Source organism: Lepidochelys olivacea, assembly GCF_965140295.1.
Source record: "Lepidochelys olivacea isolate rLepOli2 genome assembly, chromosome: 11".
Lineage (NCBI taxonomy): Eukaryota > Metazoa > Chordata > Testudines > Cheloniidae > Lepidochelys > Lepidochelys olivacea.
In genome coordinates this window covers 63,974,053-63,996,919 of record NC_140421.1, presented here as the reverse complement: position 1 = coordinate 63,996,919, position 22,867 = coordinate 63,974,053, and the positions used below count along the sequence as shown (strand labels likewise).

The following is a 22,867-nucleotide window of genomic DNA, read 5'->3' as shown; positions in this document are numbered from 1 at the left end:
AGGCCACCACCTCACCTTACATGTGCATCTTCTCCAGGGTCCAGGCATCTAATTAATGGAGCCACGCTTGTGCGGCTCCACTAATTAGGTGGGTGGCCCTTCATTCTCTCGTGTGCAGCTGCCCAGGCGCGCACCTTAGAGGGAACTATCCACGGACCATCTGAATGGAGCTCGTGGACCACTGATGGTCCACGGACCACAGTTTGAGAACCTCTGGCCTAGACTACACTAGAAAAGGTTTGCCTTCACCAGTCTAGCTATACTGGCAAATCCTCCTAGTGTAGATGTAGCTTACCAGTGTAATTTATTGTTGTTTCCAGAATGAAATAAGTTATAATGGCAAAAGCACTGCATCTATACTTGGGCTTTTGCTGGCATAGACGTGATAAAAAATCACAGCCCAAACCAATGTTGTTATACTGACAAAAGAGTCTTGTGTAGACCTGGCCGTAGATTGCAGTCTCTTCAGGGCAGGGATTGTCTCTCACTGTGTAGGTACACAATGATCCTGATCCTGGTTGGGCGCTCCGTAATACAAATAAGTGCTACCATAATACAAGTAATTATTAATAATGAACACAACAAAGGGAAAAGAAGAAATGTACCCATGTATCCTTCCCAATGTATATATGTGTACAACAACCCATGGCATCTAATTAATAAAACTAGTCCTCCCTGTTGCTAATATGGTGGTTATTGTTTGCCATTGTACTGTGTGGTTTACTTGTACGTGCCAATTCAGTTCCCCTTGTGTGATCATTGTATGCCAGTTCAGTGCCCATTGTTAGAAGATGACTAGCTTGCTCTCATCCAGTCAGCAACAGATAAAGGATTTTGCAATGGGAGGGAGGGTCTAGTATGCAAATAAATGATGTTATGTAAGTTGGTGGTATGCATCTGTATGAAAGACCTGGTATTAATGGTTTGCTCAAGCAGCTCTCTCTAGATCATGGCTGTCTTGCAGAACTGTCCTTTTTTCAAATGAAAAATATTGCTGAAAATTACAATGTTGACTCTCTTTCAAAGTAAACAACAAAAGTCAAACATCTGATTCGGGGGGACAACGAGAGCGATTCCCCATGAGGGAAGATGTGTTTGCTCATTTGTCAGGACCAAAAACAAATGAGACTGATGTTGATATTGTCCAAGCAGAGTAGGGTCTGGGGCGGAGCTGGCAACCCTTGCTCCTCTCTTTTCCTTATTTGGCTACCAAGACTGGAGTTTGAGATTTACTTTTAATCCCTGAAACATCTCACAATCTGACAGCCACCTAAACCAGCACTTTCTAACCAGTTTCAGATGTTTATGATATCAGCAGTTCTTATGATAGACACACAAAATCCTGAACCCAGGATTTGGGCTGTAAAAAAAAAAAAAAAAGCCTGGATTTTCCAGGTATGTTGTTTTTGTGTGTCTGTCAGGTCAAAATCCTGAGCGGATCTCAGTTGTTGAAGTGCTCAGCTTTGAGACAGGTAGGAATGGACTGCTGAGTACCCACGGTTCCTGTTGACTTTGGTTGGAGTGGTAGGTGCTGCTCAGTACCTGTGAAAATCCGGTGTAAGTCTCTCAAGTTGTGCACCCAAAATTAGTAGACATTTTTGAAATTTGGACCAGAATGCTGAATTATCCACATATATTCTGTTATTTGCAAGGGATATGAAACAGTTCATCTTCTAAAACCGCTCTCATCTGGGAAGTGGTTAATTAACTTCCTCATCGCACCCTATGAAACATCATTAGCAAAGGATATAAAATGGATATTATTTTCTTCTTTCCTTTTCCCAGGTTGTCAGCGCTCCATAGGCTTGTCCAATGGAAAAGCCAAGGTGTGCGGTTACAGCGGATGGTATTACTGCATCACCTGCCATGTGGATGACAACTTTCTAATCCCCGCACGACTGGTTCATAATTGGGACACTTCAAAATACAAGGTAATCTTCACCTGTGTTGGTTTGAGAAGAAATACACTGAATGCCACGTAACAGAAACACAAATGAGGCTGAAGGTTAAAATCTAATTTTACAGTTGACTAATATTATCCAGTCAATTACATTCCTGACCGGGGCGGGAGAGGTCGTGCCCAGCGGTTGGAGTGGGAATCCAAGTCGGAGCTGAAGGTCAGAGCTGGGTTACCTGGGTTGAGGCAAGGCAGGAGCAGGGCTGGGTCCCAGTCAGGAACAAGGCAGGAGCAGGACTGGAACAAAGAGGAGCCAGCCTAGGAACAGGCTGGTGCACGAGCTGTAACAGCTGTGGGCAAATGTTTTAAGCAGCCGCCGAACTGCTGCTAGGCTTAAGAGCAGGTCTGCTGACTCTTCCCATCTAGAGGTGGTGACTTCCTGAGTTCCTGGAGGGCACTCAACCCCCCACTCCACCCCTTCACCCAAGCCCCCATCGCTGCCCTATCTCTTCCTACCCCTGCCCTGCCCCACCTCTTCCTGCCCCCGCACTCCCCTCACCCCCAGCGCCTCCTGAATATCACTGAAGAGCTGATAGCGGTGGGCAGGAGGCGCTGGGAGGGTGGGGAGGAGCTAAGTGGCGGGGCTGCTGGTGGGTGCTGAGCACCCACTCTTTTTTTTTCCCATGGGTGCTCCTGCCCTGGAGTGCCCACGGAGTCGGCGCCTATGTCGCCATCAGGCTGTGTAGCCAATCATTTAGCCGACTACTCGTTAGATTGCCCAGAGACTGGCTCTGTTGCTGGCCCTGATTCTTGAGAGTTCATCTGTCCCCTACTCACATGTCTCGCCTACTCAGTCTGTTACCCCTCCACAGCACATCTTCAAATCTGCAGAAGCCACCTCAATGTCTCTTTCCTGTTTGCGCCTCACGGTGCCACACTTCTCCTCCTGGCTGCCCCCACTTACGACTGCTGTAGTCCTTCAAGAGGCAGGGGTTCTTCTCTACTTGCTCTCATGGTCCTAATCTTCAGAGTCCTCATAGAATCACAGGACTGGAAGGGACCTTGAGAGGTCTTCTAGTCCAGTGCCCGGCCTCATGGCAGGACTAAGTGACCATCCCTGACAGGTGTTTGTCTAATCTGCTCTTAAAAATTTCCAATTATGGAGATTCCACAACCTCCCTAGGCTCATGGACTAGTCCTTGGCTATCCCAGACATTGCCTTTTTCGCCGCAGCTCCAAGAGCTGTGATTCTCAGGAGCTCTACAGTTGATGGATCCCAAGAGGAGGGCTTGGAGATCAGGGCTTTTTTTTTGTGGCAGGCATTAATGCTATGGAATTCCATCCTATGGGAAATCAGATCTCTCTAGCTTCAGAACATCGTGGACTTCATCTCTGAGCACAGGTCTTCTTATAAAAGCAGAAGGATGGCACTTCAACACTTCCCTGGGCATAAGCAATGGAAGTAATGTAAAGAGAGAGGTTTGCACATTGAGTCATAGTATGAGGATGAGGTGGAAGCTAAGTACAGTTCTTTAGATTGAATTTTACCTTCTTTTTTTTTTAACATTCAGATGCCATGAGTGTATGGATAGATATGTCAATATGGATGAAAGGATAGACAGGCAGATGTATACTTGTGGCTATTTTATACATCTTAGCATGTTTCCCAAAGGCCACCAAAGAAATGGTACACAGAATGTGCGTTTCCGTTGGATGTTTTCATAGGGTTAACGATGTTGTTTTGGCTTTGCAGGGGGAGTGTGCTGAAACAATAACAGACTTATGAGGAAGGGAGATTGTACTAAAGCTTCAAACATAAGAGACACTGTTAGGAGAGGCTGTTTGATGTCTAAGATCTGCGAATAATATTATTATGGGTTATTTGAAAAGGAAATAAAAGAACTGGTAAATGCTCTGTTAGGAGGAAAAAGCAGGCTCTCTTGAAGAAGAAAATCTGTCAAAAGACAGAGATTATTAAAGGAAACTGGAGCCTGCTGTTAGGAAAATGATAATCTGATGCCAAATAATATCAGATTTTTCAGGAGTTAATAAAGTTCTTGCATAGACAGATTAAGGATCTTTTTTTTTTCCCCAGGAGACCAGATATTAAATATTAGACATTACATTTTTTTCCTTTGGGATGGGATGAGAGCCTCTAATGTGGATCAAATGGATGGTAAAACAGGCAGTCTAGTGTAAACGTGTGTCAATGAGACCATCAAGAAGAGAAACTGGATTTTTAATTTAGAATTTAAAACTTGTACTGATTCAAACAGTCTGGCTACAGGAGAGAAGGAACAGCCGGTGTTCAGAGATGTAGGGCACAAAGGCAGAACAGAGTTTTTAGGCTTAAATTTAAAATCAAATTAATTCTGATTATAACAATGAGAAATTCTCAATTTTCACTTTGCAAAAGCACAGTACAGTTGTGAACATTCACTTGGCTGGGAGCAGTGTCAAGTTCTCTGTAAGTACATATATCCCCGGAGTAGCTGAGTCTCTCAGGAGTGTTAATTTATCCTCACAACAGCCCAGCAAGGTAGGGGAATATCATCATCCTCAATGTACAGACAGGGAACTGAGGCACTGAGAGATCATGTGACTTGCCCAAGGTCACACAGGAAGCCTGTGGCAGAGCTGGGAATTGAATCTGGGTCCCCTGAGGCCACAAGACCATTCTTAACCACAAGACCATCCTTTGTCTCCTAGCCCATTATGTAACTGATCAGGTTTAAGGGTATCTGTTAGTTTTGTCTCTTTATACTGGATTTTGCAATTTTGTGCCTTGTTTCTATCTTCATTGTATTCTTCATTGGAACTAAGCAAATCCTCTTCTGTTGTGGAGCACACTGGCCTGAGATGACCCTTAGTCTTTCATTTATCTCCATTTTCTCTTTTCATTTTCATTTTCATACTTCAGATGTAGAGTGTGATGCTGTGTCACTACTGTACAATCCATTTAGATACTTCAGATGCAAAAAAAAAAAAGTTTCTTAGTTTTGTCTGCAGTATTTAATAGCAATAATGTGGCTGCATGATTCTTTATTAATGTATTGACTATATGTCCTGGTCTGGCAGAGAAAGAAACACCGTCCCACTCTCCTGAGGTGTTCTTAGTATTAATGATTTCTGTTTCTCTTGGACTCACTTTCAAAGCAGGATATCCTCATGCACTGCCATTGCAGCTGATGTTGAGTGTCCTGCAAGTACCTACACAGATAGATCTCTTGAACAGCACTCCCAAAATGGAACCAAGCTCCAAAGCCTCACCAAAGAGGCAGCCCTGTCCATCAAGGACAATGCAGCAATGCACTAAGGAGGAGCTACTCCAGCAGTAGGCCCCCTTTCAACCTGATGCATAATATACCGATGGGGGCTGATAGGAACGGGGCTTTGCCAAAGTGGACCGTGCTTGGCACAGTCCTGGTGAGATATCAGAGAGAATGTGAGTGTGGCTTCCACCTATTGAATGTTTCTGTATTTCACGCTATCTAGAAAATGTGTCCATCACTTGACCAGTGAACAGAGTAACAGTGGATGAAGAACATGAAATAATTTCTCCCCAGCCATCTCGTCCCTTTTTGCAAGGTGCATTGGCACCTATAATATCTGCCACTAGCAAAGCTGAGGGAGCAAGCCCCAGTGTATGATCTATAGCTTGGGTCTTGTTTGGTAACACTGATACAATTAGGTATATGTTTTCAATTGTTCCCTGGGATTCACTGCACTTGAACACAATGTATAATAATAACTCTTGGCCTTCACAGTCAGAAAAGATCCTGTCTGCTTCTAACAGGATGAGACTTGTTAAAAAACAGAAGTCAGGACAAATCCGTAGAGTTGAGTGGTACCGTGTCCTGGATCTTGAGAATTACACTATATTTGTGTACAAAAGCATTTGGCTACTAAGGGAAAGAACCCCTTGATTATTTAACAGAAACCCTTTCAAAGGACATGCCCATTCGCCATGTTTCTGCAGGTGGATTTGATTTAAATCATGATTTAAATCACTAGTCAGGGAAATCTTGATTTAATTATGGATTTCTACATAAAAGTGCATTCTTGTTGGTTGTTATAACCTTAATACATATTCTTCACAATTCAGAGATAGATGAGACCCAACTGGGTCTGTTTTACAGCCTGCTGGCATTATAGGTTTTCTCTTCTAGTGAGAGTCGTATGGTAGATCTCAAATCAATGAAGGCTACACTCAGAAAGACCTCAAGACTTCTGGAATATGTGGCTCAAACAGTTTCACTTTTGTTTCTACTGCCTGTCCCTCCCTTCTCACATTTATCTCCAGACTTCTTCTCCTTTCCAGATCTATTTTGCCCCCACCAATCTTCTATTCATTGAACTTTTTGAAACTTTACACTTTTAGAGAGAGGTAAGGGACTGACTCTGCGTACACAAATTTGCAGAGGGACAATAGAGTTGAGGTCTGTTATTTCTCACCTCTATATATTTATTTATTTGTTTGTTTTAAAACATTTTTGCTGACAGGGCATTTTATCCCTGGAGACACAAATCCACAGTTTGAGAACTGCAAAACTAAGCATCTCTGATGGTATCTTCCAGACTGAGCACTGAGTGCCATTGGGTAGATAGAAAGATTAACCTAAATAATCTATACAGAAGCCCCTGGAACCCCATAAAATTGGGTCCCTCATCCATGAACTATCGGAATTTATTTACAAAACTTTTCTTAAATATTACATGAATATACATACTCTAGAATTAGAATTTATAATCCCTATTCCATGATGAGATATCTTTGAGCTATAATGTATCTTTATCTTTAGATGGGTTTTTTCCTCAAAAAGCATTTTATTAAAAAAATCCAATTTAAATAAAAAAAAATCCAATTTTTTTTTTTTAATTTTTTTTTATCCACCCTGCTTCCTCACACAGCAACTGGAGTTTCTTAACCAAAATTGTAGTTCAGACAGTTTCTCTCAGCTCCCACTTTTGCTTATGGTTCTCAGTCCTTTCCATAGTAGACTTTTTCATGTTCTGGAGGGAGATTATCTTTTAGATAGCTCTTCCTCCAATCCTTTCGCAACCTCTTCTCTCTGGCAACTTTTATTTTGTCACATGCAAAAGGTAATAAGTATTGCTGTGTGCTTCCAGGAGCACCCAAGAGTGCTCTAGGAGCTGCACAAACACAAGAAAAGAGACCGCCCCTGCTCCAAAGAGTTTACCATGCGTCGGACTTTTCGTAAATTAACGTTTAAATTCTGAAGCACAAAATGGCAGCCTCCAGAAAAAAGTACTCCTCATGGTATTCCCCCTCGTTCCTGTTCTTTTGACATTTCAGGCTAAAGAGCTCTCTTCAATCTTAATACTTGTATTTAAATGGAATTTTCTGGTGTTTCTAATACAATTATACGTGTGCGTATTTGTGTATTACAGGCAGGGCTGGTAGCGCTACCTATTATTAAGCTTGCCCCTGTTTTCAGTTGCTTATAACTTTGCCAAACGTTAACCATTTGGGCTGAAATTTGACTTGCCCGTTTCCTAGCTCAGGCTGACCTATTTGGAAAATTTCAAGCCAAAACAGTTCAGCCATTTCTGAAAATGATTCTACAGGAAAGTAATACATTGTTTTGCCTGTGTTTTAAAAAAAACAAACCAACTGGTGACTCTTTCTTTGACCAATGCTAGCACTCCCATATTTTGGAGCAGGGATGTAAAATTTGGGGAGGGAGTGACGTTTGGGTCAGGGACGTGCCTTTTGTCATCCCCATGAAAATCCACCCAAGTTTGGCCGAGTTATAAATTAACTGTCCATTCTGTGCACTCCCTGAGGCAGGGGTCCTGGGGGAAAAAAACAACGTGATCTTGTCATTAAAGACTGTGTACCATAAAGTATGCACATAAGGCGGCTGAATGAAGATTGCACAGGCAACCTTGATTCTGCCATTTCCTAACTTTTGATTGCTTGACTTTGCGAACTTTAGTAATCTTTTAACGTGTATGTGTGCGTGCATCTGTTCATGGGTACACTGCTGATGACTGTGCCCCATGGAAAAAATAAAATATCACCTCCTGCTCATTCCTATATCTGCCCTGAGGCCGCGGGAGGGCAAGTGGGGTTTCCCATCATTTCAATCCTGATTCACAGTGAAAGAATATTCTCCAAAAGGAATACTGAGCCCCTGGGGATACTGGCACCAGGTTCTGCGGTGGAAGAAAATCTGGAAACCTCCCCATGTTCTACATGCCATTTGCTGGCTGCTCTCAAATTTAAGACTACGTACTTGCACGTTCCTAGGTCTTGATACAGCAAAGCACTTCAGCGTGTGCTTGAATGCTGTGCTGATGGGGACCAAAGTATATATGTGAGTGATCCTGGCACAGAATTTGGAGTGAGAAACTCCTGAGTTCCAATCCGAGCTGTGATATTGAGTGCTTGTGTGGTGCTGAGTGAATCGCTGAGTGAAACTCCCCTCTTCTCCCCCCCCCACCCCCCAATACAAGAGGAATAATACTTATTGTAGGTATGGTAGCTCTCAGGTGTGTTGTAAGGCTAAATGGTTTAACGTGTGCAAAAGCAGTGTGACGATGAAGATCGTTGTATTCTTCTCTCTAACATGCAGCTGTATAAGTCTCGCTAACAGAACAAAACCAAGAGATGCCACCAAATTTTCCTGGAGCTAAAGTTCTGTGTGCATTTGGACCATTTGGGATCTGAAGAATTTTGTTCTTTACCCGACCTGCTTGGGTTATTACTGATACAGGGCATTTTCCGTTCCTCAGTTTGGACAGCACAGTTCCTTGGGTGTGCACTGTTTTTTAAAAAAAAAAAAAAAAAAAAAAAATCTAAAAGCTGAGAGATGAGTGGGATGTTTAATACAGCTTCTGAGCCATAGAAGTCTGTGGAACCATGACCCTTAATTCACCTTACAGTATCTCCCATGTTTAAAAATATACATTGTATTATCTGCATAATCACTAACCTGCAGCCAGTACTTGGCGTTATGTATGATATTTTTGTTAACATGAAGATTATTCATTGTGAAGAGTTACAGTTGGGATCATCTCTCACTGTAACATCTCCTTCCCTGACCTGCTCCTATTTCCAGTAGCTCAGTGGTTCTCAACCTTTCCAGATTACTGTACCCCTTTCAGGAGTCTGATTTGTCTTGTGTATCCCCAAGTTTAACCTCACTTAAAAACTACTTGCTTACAAAATCAGACATACAAATACAAAAGTGTCACAGCGCACTATTTCTGAAAAGTTGCTTTCTTTTTCATTTTTACCATATAATTATAAAAGAAACCAATTGGAATATAAATATTGTACTTATATTTCAGTGTGTAGTATGTAGAGCAGTATAAACAAGTCATTGTATGAAATTTTGGTTTGTACTGACTTTGCTTGTGCTTTTTATGTAGCCTGTTGTAAAACTAGGCAAATATCTAGGTAAGCTGATGTACCCCCTAGAAGACTTCTGTGTACCCCAAGGAGTAAATGTACCCTTGGCTGAGAACCACTGCACTAGCTGGTACCATCTATAAGGACATATTTTGCTTTGTCTACCTCATCTTCTACAGTATCTGAAGGGAGAGGCCTTTTAAGTCTGAGAAGACTAGTGTAGCCTTTGCCCTTTTGTTCACCTCATAAAAGGTAGCTTTGTTAGCCTAATTCATTGGTGCCTGGCTTCAGCGTAAACACTGGTTTTAAGGACCAGAAGGACTAATTGAATTGCGAAACATCATTTTTCTACAGCACAGTTTCAAGTGGTTTGCAGTTCATTGCACATAATCCCGGCTCTTTTTTTCACCCTGGATAAAATGCAGAAATAAAGAAGTAGGCTGGGGAGGAGTATTTGGTCTTTGAAATGGAAGTATCCTTCCCAGTTAGGACAAAAAGTTCCAAGGGGTTACAGTAACTTATTGTGGGTGCAGATGTACAGAACAATACGATGGAATGGGCTAGAGAGAAAGTTCTTGAAAATGAAACACCATAATTCATGAACAATAATAATACCCATCTTTCATCTATGTTTGTTTTCAAAAATTGCTGGATGTGGTTCTGATTGTTCTTTTAGTGTTATGTGATTTTTACATTACAGCTAAACATGGAAGAAATTGCCATTGGAACGGCTAATGATACAATGGAATCTGTTGTACACGTTAACATACCTTTGACTCTCTTTTGAGGGACCCATTCAACTCCCATTAAAGTTTGAGATGACTCCAGTTGACTTCAAAAGGAGCTGGATTGGGCCTCCAATATTTCATTAATTTTCTTTGTCAATTGCATCCAACTTATCAGAATCACTGTGTATATGCACACAAACACATGTAAACATTCCTAGACAGGAAAAGGCCTTTTGAGGGAGTGATGATCATCATAGTTAGACACGTAAAAGATCTATTAGAATAAATCACTAACGTCATCCCACTGCAATGGCAGGATAATGTCCTCAATAGAGGACTATCTAATATCAAACAGATACTGTACATGATCATCACCAACAGGGGAAGTGGTAAGGATCTGTATGGCTATGAATATCACTGTGATTTGAAAAGATAGGATAGTAGTCCTTAAAGTTTATCGTAATGTGCTCTATAAAGTAGGGATTGGCTATCGATAGAAGTTAACAGTGGGATCACTCTCAACTCTGCCTTCTCCAAGAGTTGGCAATGGAAATTCCAATAGACGGTTTCAGATTCAAATAACGATTAAAAACGCACATAAGAGAGAGGAATAAAACCATTTAAATACGGGCAGAAAGAAAGCACATCTAAGCTGCGTGCTTTGTTTTTCAGGTATCAAAGCAAGCCAAAGAGTTCCTGGAGTACGTGTACGAGGAGCCGCTAATTGACATCCAGCAGGAAAATCCCATGTTGTACAGACATGTCGAGCCACTGGCAACTGTAGTCCGTCTGAGAAAGCAGCTGAGATCTCTCCGAGCCTATTTGTTCAGCTGCAGAGCAGCAGTGGCAGAAGACCTGCGCAGGAGGTAAGCACCATAGACAACATGCAGCACAAGCTTCCTGTTGTCCTGCCTCTTCCTTGTCTGCACGTGTTCAGCCCTCGCTGCCTCCTCTTGGTTCCCATGATCCAATTCATAAGCCATTACCCATTGTGAAAGCCAGCTGTGCTGTAGTTGTCACCAGAGGCTTTTTTATACAATGAGATTGTCTGCTGCCATAGGAAAGCCTGTTCCAATGATTCATGCAGGCTGACTGCAGAACTTGGGTACCTAAAGTCATTCCTCCCACAGGATCATGCTGCTTCTCCTCAGTGGTGCGTCTGAAGCTGAAAATACACAATTATCTCAGGCCATCACTGCAATAATGGAAAGTGTGTGATTTGGGTAATGTCGGTTCCTCCTTTCCTGTTGATTTTTCCTCAAAATAAAATGGGCAGATTGCAATCCACAAGTTTATTTCTCAAAGGCACAATTCATTTTAAAACATGCAGCATCTTAGTCCACTCTAGCTGCTGCTGATCTTCTCCAAACAGCTCTGAAAGACAAACAGCCTCTTCAAATCCAGCAGCAGATCAACTGTAGAAAGGCCAACTTTGTTTTTACCCTGGATCTCCTGAAGAAAGAGGCTGGAGGCCTGTTTTGGATCTGTCTTTTTTTTTTTTTTTCCCTGTAAGGTGAATGAATCCAGACAAATGCAACTGGCTTGTTGGAACATGCATCTCTTATGTATCTGTATTTTTCAGGTCTGCTAGTAAAACAAATCTGTCACCTTCATTAGAAACGTGGCCGCTTTGAAATGTTCAACTGCCAAAGGGAGGGAAAGTAAATGGAGGGCCTGTCCCACTTCCTGTATTGTGGATACATGTTTTTGCGGATGCAGAGGGTTGGTGTAATTTGCCGTGGGGGTTTGCACTGGCTTCTTTATCCCAGGAATGGAAGCAAGGTGATGATTGCTATTCATTAGATAACCTATATGTCACTGCCTTGAATAATTACACAAAGTACAGCTAAGCAAAGGGGGGCAAAGTTCTAGAGAGCAACAGGTGAGTTCCTAGACTAAACCTATTGTGTGTAAATATTTGTGTGTATGTGTTGTGGAATTGAGCGGCAACACACAGACTCGCTTCTTCAACTTTTGGGGAGCCCATCTGCAGGATTTTTAAAATTAAACCTATTTTCTCTGGCTCTTGTGCACAGTATTATCACTCTGGCTGTCCTCAGGTACAGTTGTAATATCGGTCCTATTTTCTCTCCATCAGTTACAATAAAACTAAAAGGAGAGCAGCCTGACAGAGGCTGGAGAAAAGTGGCTGAAAAGAAATTACGGCTTTTGATTAATGCTGAATGGTCTGATTAAAACAGCAAGGAGGAAGTAGGAAAGACTGTAGAGTGTCGGTGAAGAGACTGAAAGAAAACAGATCAAAGGAGAAGTGAACAAAGAAAACCAATGGGGCCAGAGGAAATGGGACGAAGGGGAAAGCAAGGAGGCTGGAGGAGGTACTTTGAGCTGGAGCTGATGGAAGGAGATGAGAGGAAAGGGTCCAAAGGGACTGAAGAGGCATTCAAGGGACTAGGACAAAGAGAGAATTTGAGAAAATAAGAATTGAGGGGAACTATCAAGAGGCCAAAAGGGGAAGACTGAAGAAATAGAGGCAGGTCAGGAAATGGGGTAGGAAAGACAGGCAATATAGAATTCATCAGGAAATGTAGAAAAGGTGCAAGGCTTTAGAAGAAAAGGGATGACAAAAAAACCCCATAAAACTCTTATACCAGTAAGTAATCAAAATGAGTAAAATGTAAGGTAAGGTGCAGCTCTGTGGGTAGACAGAAAGGAGAAGACGAAGGAGGACGGTAGGTAGGATATGTCTGCCATCTGTTGTATGGTGGTTTCCTGGCGATACACTGTCAAGCTGCAGCTGAAGGCACATTCCCTACAGCAGAAGGAAAAGCCCTGAGTAGCATACGGTGCTAATAAATGAGAGGGAGGGGAAAGGATGGGTCGGAGACACACTCCCTTTCCTTACTTACAGACCTCCAGACTCCCAATGATTAAAACAGAGAATTTTGATGAGTGTTTTATGACAGTTCTTGGGTGCCCTGTTTTCCGTACGCTCGCGATGACATAAGCCTGAGTTAAGCTTGGTCTTCTAGCGCTGCCTGAAATTCCCATTCCTCTCTCCCCATGACCTATATATAATACACAGCTGAGAGAGGAGCACCGTGGCTGGGGGCTGGGCTTGTGGCTAGATCTTTATGCACAGTCCTTGTCTCTTGCTCCTCGTTATAGGGAAGAGTGTCCAGTTTGGTAGGAATGACTGGAAAAAGGCTAATGTAGTGCCAATCTTTAAAAAAGGGAAGAAGGAGGATCCTGGGAACTACAGGCCAGTCAGCCTCACTTCAGTCCCCAGAAAAATCATGGAGCAGGTCCTCAAAGAATCAATCCTGAAGCACTTACATGAGAGGAAAGTGATCAGGAACAGTCAGCATGGATTCACCAAGGGAAGGTCATGCCTGACTAATCTAACCGCCTTCTATGATGAGATTACTGGTTCTGTGGATGAAGGGAAAGCAGTGGATGTATTGTATCTTGACTTTAGCAAAGCTTTTGACACGGTCTCCCACAGTATTCTTGTCAGCAAGTTAAGGAAGTATGGGCTGGATGAATGCACCATAAGGTGGGTAGAAAGTTGGCTAGATTGTCGGGCTCAACGGGTAGTGATCAATGGCTCCATGTCTAGTTGGCAGCCGGTGTCAAGTGGAGTGCCCCAGGGGTTGGTCCTGGGGCCGGTTTTGTTCAATATCTTCATAAATGATCTGGAGGATGGTGTGGATTGCACTCTCAGCAAATTTGCGGATGATACTAAACTGGGAGGAGTGGTAGATACGCTGGAGGGCAGGGATAGGATACAGAGGGACCTAGACAAATTGGAGGATTGGGCCAAAAGAAATCTGATGAGGTTCAATAAGGATAAGTGCAGGGTCCTGCACTTAGGACGGAAGAACCCAATGCACAGCTACAGACTAGGGACCGAATGGCTAGGCAGCAGTTCTGCGGAAAAGGACCTAGGGGTGACAGTGGATGAGAAGCTGGATATGAGTCAGCAGTGTGCCCTTGTTGCCAAGAAGGCCAATGGCATTTTGGGATGTATAAGTAGGGGCATAGCGAGCAGATCGAGGGACGTGATCGTTCCCCTCTATTCGACATTGGTGAAGCCTCATCTGGAGTACTGTGTCCAGTTTTGGGCCCCACACTTCAAGAAGGATGTGGATAAATTGGAGAGAGTCCAGCAAAGGGCAACAAAAATGATTAGGGGTCTGGAACACATGAGTTATGAGGAGAGGCTGAGGGAACTGGAATTGTTTAGTCTGCAGAAGAGAAGAATGAGGGGGGATTTGATAGCTGCTTTCAACTACCTGAGAGGTAGTTCCAGAGAGGATGGTTCTAGACTATTCTCAGTGGTGGAAGAGGACAGGACAAGGAGTAATGGTCTCAAGTTGCAGTGAGGGAGGTTCAGGTTGGATATTAGGAAAAACTTTTTCACTAGGAGGGTGGTGAAACACTGGAATGCGTTACCCAGGGAGGTGGTGGAATCTCCTTCCTTAGACGTTTTTAAGGTCAGGCTTGACAAAGCCCTGGCTGGGATGATTTAATTGGGTATGAGTCCTGCTTTTGAGCAGGGGGTTGGACTAGATGACCTCCTGAGGTCCCTTCCAACCCTGATATTCTATGATTCTATGAACTTGTGGGATGCTCCAAAAGCCAGAGAGCGACCATTTCAAAGACACAAAGGGCAGGTATGTGCCCAACTCCCATTGAAAGTCTATGGGAGTTGGATGCCTGACTCGCACTTGTGGAAGTCTCCAGCAGAGTGATTTTGGCACCAGGTTGGTCCCTGGTGGCCTACCCGAAGGGGCTGGACCTATCTGGAGAGGAAAACAAGGCTGAAGCAGCACCACCTTGCAGGAATTGTGTTCCAGGACCTTTATTCTGAATATGTCACATCCCAGTATGCAGACCCCACGGCTCAGCATAACAGCTGGACAGAGAAAATGAGATCTATTCACAAAGAAAACATGATTTAAATTACCCATCAGCTCATCACATGGGCAAGGTACAAGGAAAGGGGAGTTTAAACAACTGTGTGAGCCAGTGCTACTAAATTTAGTGCTGTTTCCTAGTCAGAATTTAAAGGGCTGGGGGAGAGAATCCAGAATCCAGTTATCTGTCCTGTTCCAAAGGCATTCTTTTCAGCTTGATCTTCACCTTAGTACATGGCTGGCTATTAATTACTGGCAAGTGAGCACAGCATCTTGAAGACCTGTCAGAACCATATAAACAGACTGAAACAAACTGTTAATATTGCTGTCTAGAGAGAACTAAAAACAGACTGATTAATTGTATTGGCACCTTGCTGCTTGTGGGACACTGATAGCCTTCCTTATTAGGGAAAGAGCAGATTGCTCTGGGGTGTTCTATCATTATCATCATCATTTTTTAAGTCTATCCCTTCCTCTTGAACCCAGATCTCAAACCCAAGATGGCAATTAATTTCAGAGTTCTCTGTGTCCTCCATGAAGACTACAGTGTTTACAGTGCTTATAAGTCACCGTTTCTGAAGAATTCCAGATGGCTATAAACCAGTTTAGCTCAGGACCTAGTTGACTTAAGTGTGGAAACGTTATTTATAATGCCTGGTATACATAGGTACTTTGGGAACTTTGTAAAAGTTGGCGTTCCGCAGAAAACTCAGGGCTGAGTCGCACTGTGAACTCTAAGGCAAGTGACTAAAAAAACAAAGAATAGCTAAAGATCTCGGAAGATGGTGGTTCAAGGTGCAGGGAACTGGCAGCCCTTATTGTCCTTAAGAATTCTAGTTCACTTGATGAACTCCGGCAACAATGGTGGCTGTTTGGGTGGTAGTTCGAAGTAGACTTTAAAGGCATACGGGAAGATAAAACAATAAAGGAAAACAAGTTTGGCTAGACCCATTAGGTCAGATCCTCAACTGGTGTAAATTGAGTCATACCAGCTGAGGATCTGACCCATTGTCTCTATTTCATAAGGGATATTGCTACGGCCCTCCATATAACAAAATCAAATTTGCCTTCCCTGTTTTTAACTGAGCAGGTTTATCTATTTGGGGTTGTATTCGATGCATGCGCACTGTCAGTTCCTGGGGGAGAAACAAACCGGACTTAAATCTAGTGCTTGTATAGAATTGATGCAAGCTGCAGTTGTATAGCTCTCCCAACAGTCTTCTGCTTGCAGTATTACCAGAGAACGCAAACATACAAAGTGGAAACAGTGTATCTGGTGCTGAGGGGAGAGGAGAGGAGCTCTTGTCCATTAAACAGGTGATGCAATGTATGTGAACATGTAAATTGAAGGAAGCATCCTTCTTTTTTTGTGTATTCCTCCTTTAAGTGTGGAGGAGTCTCCTTGTCTCTCTTAGATATAAGAAGGGCTTGTAATTTTAACCACTATGGTCTCTTTTCCTACTATTCTGGCTTAATGGAAGGCTTCTTGGTGAAGGAATTATCACAGAGTTTGTTTTTGTTTTCACAGTTTCTGGCTCTGCAACAGGTCCACCTATGCCTTAGCATTTACCTCAGCGATTTCCATCTGTAAACACATGCTCCTTCTGTGTGGAGGTAGAAGACTAAGCAGAATTCTGCATCTAATCACTTGTCCCCTCTACAGGACTGCAGTTTTCTATTAATTTCATGACAGAGTTTTATATTAGTTTAACCTGACACTGGTTGCTTTACGTAGAGCACATTACAGAGAGATGGAATTAAAGCTCGCTGTTGCAATCAGGTTTCCATTTCCAGTGCCACAAATATGTACCCCTAGCTAATACTGTCAGCTCTTAGCAGAACAAGAACCCAAACCCACTGAAGTTGAAAGAAGAATTCTGTCATTTCGTATGATGAGGCCTTAGAAATAAATATCTCTTTTTGCCTCAGAACTAGACTATTTTCAAAATATTTGCATTAAGCATTTCAAGTTGTTACTGAGAACCTTGCACAAATATTTCAGAGGATAACAGAATCCTTTCATTCACATAGCATCTTTGAGTCCAGACATGATGTCTAATGCAATCTGTCACCCTCTGTCAAATAGATTAGTAATATTAGGCGTCTAAAATGATTTAGCCTTGTTTCTTCTGTTTAAGATAGATTGCTTTAGAAATACCCCACTTAGATTCCAAATTGTGTTTTCATTAGCTGGGAGCACTATTTGAAATGCTAGCTCTGCCCACATTCACCCTAATTTGATCACTTCAGAGTCTGCTTGCGGCAAACTCCAAGTACTCCAAATTGCACCTGAAAGAACAGAGGATACCTCATTGCTTGTCATTTCATTTTAAGGTGGCTGGAAGATCTAAGCAGATAAAAGGTGGAGCTATTTAATTCCAAGTAGAAACTGTCTGTCCCGAACTATTTCTCCTCATTCTTTTCTAAAAATCAATAATGCTTTGTTCCTTCTTTTGATTTATAGTAGTTCTTAAGTTTCATACTGTTCTCATGATCTTACTTACCTTGGAGAGAAGAGTTTGGGAACTTCTGCTCTTAAGTAAAAAATGTTATGTCCTCAAGCAGGATTTCCGGTAAACACCAAAAATATAATTTTCATTTGTCCAGTCTTACCTGTGTGTTGATGGGGAACCTGGCTACTAATTTCAAAACAAGTATGAAGTGCATGTCTTCTTTTCCTCCCAGAGCATCTTTGTAGTCATGAGGAAGACAGCGTCGCTATTTGTTCCTGTCCATGGCTTGTTCCTCCATTAAGCCCAACCTGGCCATATCCCTGGGTATGATGTCCCGCCATCTAGTCAGTGGTCAGCCTCTAAGTCAGACTTCGTTGTGTTTGCATTATTTTCTTTGGCCTCCTGTCACCTGTTTCTCTTCAGCAGTGTCCCCACCATCTTAATCTTTTCAACGTAGCCAGTCCTGTGCCTTGATTTCACATCTTATTTTCTTTCTAACTTCATTTGTCTTTAAATCATTCCATTTTATACCTTCCATCTTTCGCGTAACGCTCTTTTACTACTTCTGCTTTCCCAGCAGTTTTGGCTTGTTTACACTTTTTCCTGTAAAGTTCTTGTTTCCTTGCTTGTCCAATTTTTCCTTGTTTGCTAACGCCGTCCAGTAACTTCCTCTCCTGTGTTTTGTATTGCTTCCTCAAATATTTCCCATCTAATAAGTGGTGAGATTTATTCATCATTCAGGCTACGATTTAGTCATGGGTATTTTTAGTGTAAGTCATGGACAGGTCACAGGCAATAAAAAAAATTTCATGGCCCGTGACCTGTCCATAACTTATACCATAAATACCCATGACTAAATCTTAGAGGAGGAGCTTTGCTGGGGAGGGGCTAGGGGATGCTGTTGCAGGGAGAGGCCTGGGGCCAGCAGCACTAGCTGCCGAGCAGCGGCTGCTCCAGCCACCCGCAGCTCCGCCCCCCCTGCCGCAGCTCCAGCCAGCCCGGGACCACTGCTGGGGGCCGCCCAGCAGTGACTGCTCTGGCCACCCCTGGTACCGCTGCTCATGCGGTCCCCGGGGCCGGACGCATTGGCCGCTGCTCGGACAGTCCCTGGGGCCAGCTGCCCAGGGCCACCCAAGCAGCCGTTGGTGCAACTGGCCCCTGAGCCGCGGCTGGCTGCACGGGCTATGGGGCCGCTCTAGCAGCAGCTGGTGCGGCTGTTCCTGGGGATTGCCTGAGCAGGTCCTGGGGTCAGCTACGCTGGCTGCTGCAGAAGTCACGGAATTCGTGGAAAGTCATGGAATCCATGACTTCTGGGACCTCCAGGACAGACACGGGAGGCCTATTCATCATCACAAAATAATGACCTGAAACATCCTCCAAGCATCACCTTGTATGCCTCCCTCACAGAGCTATTAACTTATCAGGATCAAATTTGGCTCCTGTTGTACCCATCTTTTAGTTAATCTTCACCTTTCCCATTAGTAGTTCAGGATCACTGCCACACTTGGCGCTTCTATAGATGCCAATGTCCAACAGTGACTCTCTATGCCTTTCACTGATGGTAATTGATCAGTCTAGTGTTTGATTTGATCATCTGGTGAGTCCTCTGTAACCTTCTGCATGTCTTTGTGAGGAACTGAGTCCTGCCAATAATCAGATTGTGCATCGCACCGCGAGTTCGTAACCTTTTCCTATTATCGTTTGTTGTCCCAAAGCCGGGTGGTCCAGCATTATTCATTTACTTACCCTGTCTGCTACCAACCTTTCCATTTGTATCTCCCATTATCAGAATACTGTCACAATCAGGAATCTCATCTACAATGCTATCTGCTGATATAGTCCATTCCTCTCTTCCTCTTCTGCTGCTTCTGTTGGGACATAATGCAGATCACAGTTATGTATGGTTTATTGTAGGCATTAGTAAATGTTGCTATGACAATCTGCTCAGACACTGGTTTCCAGCTGTTCATTGAGGTAACTGTTCTCTTGTCCACTATTACAGCAATCCCATCCCTATGCTTCATTTGCCCACTTGTCTGTCTGGAGTAAAGGAAATTCTAGTTTCTGACAGTCTCTAGCCAGTGTGTCTCCTGTATGGTAGCAAAGGAAACTTGTAATTTCCTGAACTCCTCAGCTACTAGCTCAGTCTGGGCTAGAGCAAATAGATTTCTAACACTCCAGCTTGCAGTGGGTGTAATAATGGTTAGCCATTATCTGAAATCAATGACAGTTTCCATTTGCTAAGCCTGATGGGCCTGGTCAAAATCCATATAAATCAGTTTGGTTTGCCTTACTGTTTCTAAAACAAGTGAGTTTCAGATGTAATGGATTGCTAGGCCAATCCACATCGTACACCGACATATTTTGAAATACATCTAACCATCCTTACCTATGAAATATATCCAGGGATTGGTGGTTTCTAAAAGATAATTAGACAAAATACTTGTAGGCAGTATGTGTGAAGTTGCTTACATGCACCAGTATGGACATCCTCTAGAACTCAACAACCATGAGTCAGTCCCCTCTAAATCATGAGAGTGGCTTAAAAATCATGAGATTTAAATAATAAATTTGGGACTTTATTTTCCTTTTGTTTTTTAAGTCTTCAAGGTTCACATAGACCAGCTTTTCTCACAAACTTTCACTTAAGGTGAGCTTCTCCCTTAATAACACGACTGTGGGAGCTGGGGCTTTCAGAAGAATACCACATAGCTAGAGACTCACAGTAGAATCACAAGAGTTGGCAATAGGGAAAAACACCACACTTTCCTTAATCTGTACCTTAATTTTATTGACAAATTGCACTCCAGATGAACTGTGACATAAAATCTAACAAAAAGACCCCGTGCATCTGCTTGGAAGCCTAATGCAGTTCTTTACCCTGCATGCATATTTGGGATGAGTGGAAATTAACTTGAATTCTCCTGTAATTGTTCAAGTTAAATAAGACTACTGAAAAATTTGACACAGTGTGATTGAGAATAGAATAAGATCTACCTTGCGTCATGTTAAAAAATTTTTTCCTCTGCCCACTATTATTCTCACATTTTAAGGGTTTTCAAACATCTATTAGGAAAAATAGGACCTAGGAATCACACTTTTTCCTCTTAATCCTCCTCCCTGCTTCCGCTCCCCCTCCTCATCACAGAGATCTGGAAATGGTTTAAGTCCCATAAGGTCAAAAAATTCTAAACTTGGTCAAATAAGACACTTGTGGCTGGCATATGAAATAGTGATGCCAATGTATTTTTTCTGCCTTCTTCGTGGGCTTCTTTGGTACAAAAGGGCTTGATTGTGCCCATCTGCCACCTAACTTGATTTCTTTTGATTGCAGTGTGAAATGAAGAGTTTGTTCTGCTTATCACATTTGTACTTCAGTTAGAATGTCAGGTTGGGGCAGATTAATTTGCTGTAGCTTTAGCAGAGCTGTCAGGGTATTTAAACCAGTGGAGAAAAATTACTGGAGCTGATGATAAACAGACTTTAAATGCAGAGCGATTACTTACTGCTAACAAAGCACCCTGGCTACAAACACAGCAACTTTGCCTAAATGCAAAAAGCAAAAACTTATCAGTGATTCTATTTCCAGAAGGACATTACAAGATAAGCTTTTGTTTGTGCAGATACTTACCTGATAAGATCACACCAAGGGCAGGGATGAAATGTCTTGCATGACTGGTGCTCTGCAGATTACATAGTGTCGTAAAAAAAAAAAAATCACCAATTGGGAAACTTAGAAGACTGCATAGAATGCTAACTTATTCCCTTCAGTTGGAGCTAACCGTCTCCTAAGGTTTGCTTTCCTTGCACTGACTGCTTTTGTTTCGAGCACGTTATGGTAAAACACTGTGGAGTCTTTTAAACCAACAGGACTTCTGATTTCATTGTTCTCGGGAAGTGGCAAATCTAAAAGACTTGTTAGCATTGAACTTATGTTGTATGCCGCAAACTTAACCGTGACTTACGATCCAGTTACAACACAGCAGTCCTCTGGTGCAGATAAAAACACAGTTCCATCTTGCAGTGTAGATGAGACTGAGCTGTCTCTCCAAATTATCTAAAAGAATAGGACAAGTTTTTTGGGTGCTGCTGCACTCAGATACTACTTGCCTTTCAGGTATCCCAGGGTCAGATCCCGAGGAAGCAGGAGATCAGGTCTTTGCTGTGGTGAGCCCCAGGACATGCTGATGTGGAATTTGCCACCTGTCTCCCCATCTCTATTCTGGTCTCCCCACTTTTGAAAGCTGAGTGAAAAGGACACAGTCAATTAGAATTTTTTTTAATTGACTACTTCTTTTTAATTCCTGTAGAGCATCCTTTAAAGTGGGATGACCTGAATATTTTGATATTCCTTTCACCATCATTTTATAAGAGTTTTTAACCACTCCCATTTTTGATGTTTATAAAGAATCTTTATGTCCAGGGAGAAAATAAGAGCTCTGAACTTGCGAAGATCCAAGCCCATGCTTCAGTCTTTGCAGGACTGAGATGTAAGTGACCTACACAGGAGCAATGAAACAGACTATATCCAAAACACTGTTACATACACAAAGCAACATCTGTCACTAACTTTTTATTAATGCAAAGTTGCAATAAAATGTGAACATGCTATGATGTACATTACTTATTGTTCAGGATCAGGTAAATATTCAAAGAACCTAGTTAAAGATTCTGGCTTGCTGGCTGCCAGAAGCCCTTCTCTTCTGAGTACTCTAAAAAGGGTGACCCTACTGGGTCAGACCAAAGGTCCATCTAGCCCAGTATCCTGTCTTCCGACAGTGGCCAATGCCAGGTGCCCCACAGGGAATGAACAGAACAGGTAATCATCAAGTGATCCATCCCCCGTCACTCATTCCCAGCTTCTGGCAAACAGAGACTAGGGACAGCATCTCTGCCATTATGTGTTGTCTCTATAGAAGGTGCTCAGTTTTGAGGGAGAAGTGTGATTTTTTTTCAAGTTGATGGTGGTGGACTTCTTAAGATTGCTTCTTTTAGTTCAAAAATGTTAGTTTATGAATATGATCCATGTTGACCCTATATTTTATTCTTCCCCATTCACTCTTCCCCCATCCTTCTATTTGTATTAAAACCTCATCAGTTTGTTTTCAGTGCTTGCGTTTTAATAAGGAAGGTGGTGTTTTTGCCTTGATTTAATTGTGGAGCCCCTTAGCACCTGAGCCAGGAGGGAATGACACATCATACAAGACAGTTTAAAAAACTAAAGCATTTTGGAAAGTTGTTTCACAATCAGAATTTAAACAATTTGCCGAATGTACGTAGTGCAGCCCCACTGTTGGATCTCCCTTGTGTTGTCGTATGCTGCACCAGGTGCTTGAAACCACTCCCAATTCAGCTCCAACACGGTCACAGCACATTTGTTTAAAACTGCCCAGTGCGCGGACTGTGCCGCCCACTTTTAAACCCTTTTGTAGGCTGCAGCCTCCCAGGTGGAGTGCCCTCAACCCTTCTTGGCTTCGGTGGGATTTGAGGGTGTCCCACGCTCCACACAGGACATTCTCGACCCCTCGAAGGCT

At 42.8% G+C, this 22,867-nt stretch overlaps 1 protein-coding gene across 1 annotated transcript in view; it reads left to right on the top strand.

Annotated features, from left to right (window-relative positions):
* PLEKHM3 (pleckstrin homology domain containing M3) overlaps nt 1-22,867 on the top strand; it is a 125,836-nt gene that overhangs the window by 50,428 nt on the left and 52,541 nt on the right. The window contains exons 4-5 of the mRNA XM_084643322.1: nt 1,786-1,931; nt 10,676-10,869. Coding sequence (XP_084499448.1) covers nt 1,786-1,931; nt 10,676-10,869 — 340 coding nt within the window. The remainder of the gene's footprint in view (nt 1-1,785; nt 1,932-10,675; nt 10,870-22,867) is intronic.